The following is a 9,004-nucleotide window of genomic DNA, read 5'->3' as shown; positions in this document are numbered from 1 at the left end:
AAAAGAAAAAAAATTAGCCAGGCATGGTGGCAAATGTCTATAGTCTCAGCTACTCTGGCAGCTGAGACAGGAGGATCATTTGAGCCCAGGAGTTCAAGGCTGCAGTGAGCTAAGATCACACCACCACACTCGAGCCTGGATGACAGAACGAGATCCTATCTGAAAAAAATAAAAATAACGATAATAATAAAAAACTCTAGGTGTAAGTCCCTAAGAAAGAAATTCCCAAAGTAACTTTATTCTTTTTTCTCTAAAGTGAGATTCAATTTACATACCATAAAGGTTACCCTTTTTAAGTGTACAATTCAGGCTGGGTGTGGTGGCTCATGCCTGTAATCCTAGTATTTTGGGAGGCTGAAGGGGGAAGATCACTTGATGCTAGGAATTTGAGTTGAGTTCCAGACCAATCTGAGCACCATGAGACTTCGTCTCTACAAAAAATAGAAAAATAGCTGGGTGTGGTGATGTGTTCCTGTAGGCCCACCTAGTTGAGAAGCTGAACTAAGAGGATCAGCTGAACCCAGGAGTTTGAGTCTGCAGTGAGTTGTGATGATGCCACTGCACTCTAACCTGGGCAACAGAGTGAAACTCTATCTCAAAAAAAAAAAAAAAAGCTAATGTGTACAATTCAGTGTTTTTCGATATCTTCACAAAGTTGTGCAACCATCACTACTTTCTAATTCCAGAACATTTTCATCATCCTAAAAGAAACCATGTGCCCATTAGCAGTCACTCCCTATTTCTTTCACTCCCAGCCCATGACAACCACTATCTGCTTTTAATGGTGTATATGGGTGAACGGGATAATTTTCAATTTATTTCTGATCTTTCTCTTAAAAAAACACATCAATTAATATCTGGCAGAGTACTTTACAACACATGCTTTAGACAGCACATTTACAGAAATCTGTTAACAGTCCCACAGAACTCTGTCTTCTGAAAACAGCGATGTCTCACTCACTGTTGCACAGAAGAGTGCTCAGTTCAATTAAAAATTGAAATTTCATCCAGGAGAAGTTATCTAGTATTGAAAAATTATAAGAGCTGTATTTGTCAGCATAGTGAACATAACTGTCAATGTTAGGGTTAATGATCTGTTTGTTGACTAAAATAATAAAAGAACCTAATTCTAAAAGTTAATGTGATATGATAAAGAGAAGACAAGAGATCTTTCAACTCCTGAATTCACTCTTCAGAAGATGAAAAAATATAATATTGATGACAGTGCACTGTGAGTAGAGGGAGTATCCAAAAATGATTTGAAGTTGCTAAATTTTTTTTGGATTAGTGGCTTTTTCAAGACACATCTTGAGTTATTAACATTGTTGACAAAGACTTTAAAAAATATTCCAGATTCCAAAATACAGGAAAAAGTGGAAGTAAAAAGGTTTCTCTCTTTCTCTCTCTCTCACACACACACACACACACACACACACACACACACAAACACACACACATATACACACATACAAACACACACGGAAGGAAAAGGGAGGGGACAACTCTAGAGAAGTAGTAGAATGCCTTATTTGGGGGAAGTATATTTTTTCTTCTGAAGGTGGAAACTCTTAAAGAGAAAATGATGGGTTACTTGCTGCACCGATTCCATTAATTTTGTAAAAATTTTTTTTTGAGATAGAGTCTCACTCTGTTGCCTGGGCTAGAGTGCCGTGGCGTCAGCCTAGTTCACAGCAACCTCCTGCGCTCAAGCGATTCTCCTGTCTCAGCCTCCCGAGGAGCTGGGACTACATGGTGGACTGCACCACCACGCCCGGCTAATTTTTCTATTTTCAGTAGAGATGGGATCTCGCTCTTGCTCAGGCTGGTCTCAAACTCCTGGGCTCAAGCGATCCACCTGCCTCAGCCTCCCAGAGTGCTAGGATTACAGGCGTGAGCCACTGCATCTGGCCAATTTTGCAAAATTTTTAAAATCCTCTTTTTCTATGATTTAAAAAAATGCAGCTAAGTCTTACGTTGCACAATAGGTACATTCCTGAAAATCTGACTAAAAATGGAAATTTGGGAAATGAGTGTTTGAGATGTTTTTCTGACTTAAAAAAATTAGAATTATCTCTGTGTAGTATTCTTCTGAAAGGTAAAATTCTTCTGTGTCACTGTACTTAGAATGCAAATAAAATCATTACACCATATATTTTATTTCAAATAATTTTTCTAAAGATTTTCACTCTTCTTGTTGCTTTTTCTGTAGGGCCAGGATCTTAAAGTGAAATAATGGAATATGATAAAAGATGAAAGAAAATATATCTAAATAGAGCTGGGTTTCTCTTTCACTGAAGCATTTCCCATCTGGGGTTGAAGAGACTGGGGAATCTTGAATTGTTGACCACTTATGAGTGTCATGTTTTAGGCACTTTCTTTCCCATATTTTCTCCAGGTTTTACATCTTGTGCCTCCATTGTAGCTCTGTGATGGAGCAATGAGGTCATAAAATCAGCAATATTGAAATGTAATTTAGAAATAATTGAATAGAATACGGCTGTTGTTCTAGGCATGAAACAAAATTAAGCTGTCCTCTATGTCTCTCCCTTTAGGAACTTATGTTAAAAATAGGCAGAAGATAGTGTGTTAGACTTCAGTTCAATAATCTTTGGAGTCCAAATAGAATTCTTCCTAAAACAAGTAGAGGTACTGACATTAATCAATAAATACGCATGTGGATCTGGTTTCTGTAGAGATGTCACTTCTCTTAGTCTCCAGGCACCATGGTGAAGATAAGCTGGTTCACCATTCGTGTTGATTCCCAGGTCTGAATCCCAGGGAAGTGGGAGTTATTTCTCTATGAAATAATTTAAATTTCTGGAACATTAGCTTCTCCACCCTCATTCTGCTGAGACATGACTTACTTTTTTGGCCTTCCAGATATGGTGCCTGTGGCACTTCCTTGCTTATTGATTTATTTAAATAAAGTGTGGTTTGCTTTTATTTATTTATTTTTGAGACAGAGTCTCACTCTGTTGCCTAGGCTGGAGTACAGTGGCATGATCATAGCTCACTGCAACCTCAAACTCTGGGGCTCAAGTCATCCTCCTGCCCCTGCCTCTAGAATAGCTGGGACTACAAGCACAGGCCACCACACCTGGCTAATTTTTCTATTTTTTGTAGACATGGGCTCTCACTCTCGCTCAGGCTGGTCTCCAACTCTTGACCTCAAGCATCCTCCTGCCTCAGCCTCCCACAATACTAGGATTATGGGCATGAGCCACTGTGCTCACACTTTTATTTTTTTTAATGCCCAAGTTATGGGGGAAGATGAAGGAGTAATAAGGTTGAGAAATTTATTTTGTTCATCTGATTTGGTCCATTACCTGAAATCAGTAACTTTCAATCCAGAAACTTACTAGAAAAAAAAATCAGTGGATATTTACATAATCTGGGGTAGGCAAGGTCTTTCTTGGCATTATTACTAAAATAAGAATCCTAAAGGAGAAGATTGATGAATCTAACTGCATTAAATTTAAAAACTTGTGCATGTCAAAAACATTATAATCTAAAATTAAAAAGCAAAGTTAATTTAAAAATATGTCTTCATCACACCTAACAAAAGGCTTTTATCCTTAATATATAAAGAGCTTTCACAAAGCCATAGTAAAAAATACAGGCTGAGAACAGAAATAGGTAATTCACAAAAGAAGAAATAATAAATATCACATTAACGAACAAAGTGACCATGACCCAGTTCTAGTCCGTGAGATATGAGAGGCATATGGGAGGGAGGGGTGGCTTCTGAGCAGGTTGTTTTTCTGCTTGTGAATGTTGTTATGTCAAGATGTAAAACCTGGAACTACAGAAGTCATCTTGGACCATGAGGAGAGCCAGCCTTAGAATGAGGTTGTCACTGAAGGTGGCAGAGTGGAGAGTTGGAAGGAATCTGGATTTTCAATGACACCATTCAGCCACTGATTGAATTATGCCCAGAGACACCTTATTTCTTGATTTTTTTGTTGTTGTTGTAAAATAATAAATTTCCTTACTACTCCAGTTTATTTGAATTGATGTTATCTGTTACTTGCAGTTGAAAACATCCTGACTGATATAGTACATCCAGGAAAAAATAGAGTTCAGCAATCCTTCTACATAGAATTTTGCTGTAGCGTAACTCCCAGGGAGAATGAGGGAAGAATTAGGACTCAGAGGTTGTCCAAAACTAAATGGACCTCCTAGAATCTGAGTAAGTGAGAAACTGATAAAAATAGGTTTTGGTGAAATCTTTGATCAGAACATGATAAAAGGAAAGGAATTAAACATTTTTCTTCTACAACTAATTAAATCATTACTTCATATTTTTAAAGTTTTTCTTCTAGAAAAAACTTGATTTTTATTAGACAAAAATGTTCAAGCAAATACTGTTTTTTATTTTTAAAATTTAAAAGTAACTCATTCATTATTCTCTAAAATGTTTCTCTTCTCTAAAACCTTTCAATACATTTGTTTTGAAGCACGCTACTGAGAAAGTATTCACAATTAGAACATTTTACTTTCACGTATCTAAATCTATCAAGTAACCAGACTTTGATTCAACATAATTTGTTCCTGACATTTGTATAGAAGTAGATAATTTCGTAGAAATCTATCAAAACATGATGAAAAATTGATTCTGTGGTTAAAATTATTAGAGGAGTGGTTCAGCTTTGATATCTTCTTTATTTCTTTTACAAGTAGTAGAAAAATCTGTTATGTGAGCTTATCTTAATTTCTTTTGAAATTCCTTAACTTCTGTAACTTAGCTTTTTGATAGTTGTTAGTATAATTTACTGATAATTCCTTTTTATCATTCACAAATATAGCTTGAGACCTTTGCTCAGAAAGAAAAGCTCAGGTATTAATTAACAACTTTATTATTTCAAGGTTGAGTTCTGTACCCATGTGAATTTTCAGCTATGAATTATAGCTGCGGTAATTACCATATATCTTTGATAATTTTAGTTGTACTACTTGTATTTTAAATACTCTTTTTTTTCATAACTAGTGATTTTAAAGGTGGGGCATTTGAGAATTACAGTGTTTCTGGACTTTGTTTAAATGTGGAAATTCAAAACTCCAGGTTAATGATAGGAGGCATTTGAGGTGGTTGTATGTGGCACTTCTCAACCTTTGTCCACAACCCTCTTATCAGCTGTACACAAATCTCCCTCATTAATTGTAGTTCCACCTCCTCTCTTCACTAGGGAGAGCTTTACAGGCATTACCTTCAATCCAAAAATAAGCCATTGTTGGTCTGAAGTATGGGCACTTTTTATCAGTAACAAATGACTGGAACATTTCTCCTGACACTTAATCACATTACACTGACGCTGCATGATGCCTCATAACTCCCAGCGAAAAAGACTACTTTAGCAGTCATTACAATGCTCTGGAAACAAGAAACAAAAGACAAAAAATAAAGTCATTCTCCCTAGTGTATTGAAGAGTAGCCTTTGTTAGTGACTCAATCTTTACCTCTCTGTGCCTCAGTTCTCATTACATACAAAATGAAAACTACAAGAGGTTCTTGTGAAAATATTGGTAAGTTTAATATTATTGTTTTGAGAGCTTTAATTCAATAAGATAGGATGGAGGCCCTGGAGAAGCAGGGAATGATTCAAATGTGGAAGGCCTGGAATTGTAGGCTGAGGAGTTGGATCGTGACATAATGGAGGCTTGTAAAGATTATTGAACAGAGTAGTAGCATAATCATCAATATCTATGTCTTAGGAGGAAAACTGGCAGCAGTGTGTAGACTAGAGAAGAGAGAGATAGAAAATACGAAAAGTTAGGAGAGTATTGCAAAGGTTTAGACAAGAGATGTTGATGGTAATCCGTGGAAGCTGGAAAAATGGGACCAATTCAAGAGGTAATGAAAAGAATCTATTGTAGAAGCAATAGGATTTAGTTGAATGTGGCGAGTGAGGGAAAGGATTTCGATGGGACTTAGGTTTCTGTTCTGAACAGCTGAAGATGTTGCGCCATTAACTGAATGGAAGCACAGGAATTGCGTGTGTGTGTGTGTGTGTGTGTGTGTGTGTGTGTGTGTGTGTGGGTGAGAGAGAGAGAGAGAGAGAGAGAGACAGAGAGACAGAGAGAGAGAGAGAAATAGGTAAGGTGGGGCAGGAATTAAGAATGATTTTATCTTGTTTGAAATGCCTGTGGATATTACCTGGGTGGTGCTTTCCAGCTGAACACTTAGAGTGGGTCTGGGGAAATTTCATCGAACAAGGGAATACTCTTGTAATGAGAACAGCTCCTTTTTATAGCGCCCCAAACCCTGAGGTAGTTATTATCTCGCCAGCAGTAAAAGCTTGATTACAGCGCCTTCCTGCTGACTGTGTGAAGGCCCTTGGTTTCTGCAACTTCTATAGACAAAATGATAATAACTGTGATTAATTACCGTGTGGCACAATACAAAGACTCGATGATTTATTGTGGTTTCCAGAGGGCGCCTGCAAGGTTCCTCGCTGAGCCCTCGGGGCAAGGGAACTGGACAGCTCCTCCAGTGGCCTTCGGCCCTTCCTGGATCAGAGCCCGCCGGCCGCGAGCTGCCCCAGCCACGTGGGTCTTAGCTTTCGTGCCCTCCCTCACCTAGGTGCTTCGACCTTGGGCACACGGCCTCGCTGTCCTTCTTCATCGCTCACCGACCCCTGCCCCAGCGCGGGGAGGGGGCGGGACTGCTCCGAGACCCGGCCCCGCCCGCCGCCGCCGCCGCCGGCCCCGCCCCGCCTGCCGCCGCCGGCTCCCTCGGGCTGGCAGTGCGGTGCGCGCCTGCGCCGGCTCTCGCCTCGGAGCAGCCATGATGGTGGGTGTTCTCCGCGGCGCCGAGCCCGGGGCGCGCGGTGGGGGCGACGGGCGTGGGGCGGGCGCGGGGACTGCGCCGGCCTGGTACTAATGTCTCCCTTTGTGTCTCCCCCATCCCATCCTCTCCTCCGGCGCGCTGGGCCCGCCGACCCCGCAGGAAGGCCTGGACGACGGCCCCGACTTCCTCTCAGAGGAGGACCGCGGAGTAAGTTCTGCCTCCTTCTTGTTCGCAGGACACTCCCTCCCCCGCCTCGGCCCCTGGGTGTGGTTTGGGGAGAGGTCCCCGGCCGTGCGGCGCTCCCTCCGTGTCGTCCTCCTTTCGGTTTCCTCGCCGCACCGTGCCCCGCCCTCCTGCAGCCCTTCCTCCCTGGGTTCCGATCTGATTTCTGGGGGACCAGCGGCCACTTTCTTGTCTCCTACCCTGGGCCCTTCTGTGGACCTCCTCCCTCGCCTGGGGCGGGGTGCAGAATGGGATGTGGGAGTGGAGGCGGGAGCTGGAACGCCCCCACCCTCGCCACTTTGGGGCTATGAAAACCTATTCTCAGACCTTACTGGTGGCACCCTCAATTTTTTCCCGGGGTGGACCTCTCAAACTCGTCCTGCCTACTCTTCTCTCTATATATAAAACAGATATGGTACGGGCTTATTCTCAATTACCCTTTTGCAAAGGATTTTTGCAGTCGTCGAATCACAACTCTTCTCCAGTGCCCTGCCAGATTTTGCAAAGTGCTGGTAGCCCAGGGTATCTTTACTTTTTCCAATATCCAGAAAAATCTTCATCTCTTGCAGGGTTTCCTTAGTGTTGTTTTTTTCCCTTTAGTTTTTTTGAGGTATGATTGACAAATAATAATTGTATATATTTGAGATGTACAGCGTGATATTTTCATATACGTACACATTGTGAAGTGAGTACCACAGTCAAGCTAACACATACATCGCCTCACCTAGTTACCATTTGGGAGGGGGGCAGAAACACTTCGAGATCTACTGTGAGCAAATTTCAAGTATATGTTGTTACTAAATTTAGTCACCATGCTGTACATTAGGTCTCCAGAACTTACTCATCTTATAGCTGAAAGTTTGTAACCCTCAAACCCCAGTAAGTACCTTTCTATCCTTGGTGTCCTTTTGAGGTTAGTTGCATTCCACTTCAGAAAGGACCTTCAGGACTCTCATTCCTCCCTCCCACCCCCATTTGCTTTGACTGAAACGTGGTAATATAGTGCCTGGTACAAGTGAGCACTTGAAAAATATTGATATGAGATAATAGCTGCTCAGCAAGGTTCCATGGTTCCTTCACATTTAATAGCCTGCACTGTAGTTTCCTGTTTTGCTTTTTGTTATCCATCTTAGATGATGTGAGAAACACATCTGTTAGTGGGTTTTTGGTAGATGATAAAATATTGTAGGGTATTATTGCTGTCTGTAATATGAAATGAGGTAGTTAGTATAAACTTACGACCTTTATAAAGCTTTTAAATGAGAAAGATGGAAAGGGTGCTGCATACTTTTATAAACGATAAATTAATTTCTCAGTTTACACAAAAGCGTTATTTAGAATTTCTGGTTAGTGCAAAAGCATCATAGAATGTCTAGTTTCTAAAATATTTAATTTCTAGTGAATTGTAAACAAAATGTATGTGTGTAAATGTGTATATGTATCTTCTGGGATGAGAATTAGATGAATATTTATAAATTATATTTTGGATCTTAAAATGAGAAACCAGCAGAGTTATTTAATGAGATTAATTGATTATAGCACAACTAAACTGATTTTTCTAAATATAAAACATGTGATCTTCTTTATTTATATAACAACTTTGTGTCTTATTTTTGTGGCCTACCAGGAAAAGCAAACAAGATTTGCTCTTGTAAAATCTAATGTTCAGTAAAAGCACTAATTTTTTGAGTATTTATGTTGATGTTATGAAAAGTAAAGTATTTTGTGGTGAATATTTATGTTCATGGCTTTATGCCTTTGGTAAGATTTGCTTATGGGACTGGAAGCACTTAAGTAATGTGTCCAGAAGCTTTTTTCATGTATTACAATATTAAAGGGAAAGGAAGACAAAGAGTTGTTCTGACCAGGAGATTCTTGTAGAATCCTGTAGACAAAAATTTTAAAATGAAAAGGGCAAAAACATAATTAACTAGAAAGCTTTTATTTTTATTTTATTTATTTATTTATTTGACACACAGTCTCACTCTGTTGCCC

General features: G+C 40.0%; 1 protein-coding gene across 1 annotated transcript in view; it reads left to right on the top strand.

The window, feature by feature from the left end:
- Positions 1-6,725: 6,725 nt before the first annotated feature.
- SNX6 (sorting nexin 6) overlaps positions 6,726-9,004 on the top strand; it is an 84,151-nt gene continuing 81,872 nt past the window's right edge. The window contains exons 1-2 of the mRNA XM_012658228.1: positions 6,726-6,790; positions 6,947-6,994. Coding sequence (XP_012513682.1) covers positions 6,785-6,790; positions 6,947-6,994 — 54 coding nt within the window. The 5' untranslated portion in view covers positions 6,726-6,784. The remainder of the gene's footprint in view (positions 6,791-6,946; positions 6,995-9,004) is intronic.

Source organism: Propithecus coquereli, unplaced genomic scaffold (assembly GCF_000956105.1).
Source record: "Propithecus coquereli isolate 6110/MARCELLA unplaced genomic scaffold, Pcoq_1.0 Scaffold116, whole genome shotgun sequence".
NCBI lineage: Eukaryota > Metazoa > Chordata > Mammalia > Primates > Indriidae > Propithecus > Propithecus coquereli.
This window is presented reverse-complemented; position numbering and strand designations above follow the sequence as displayed.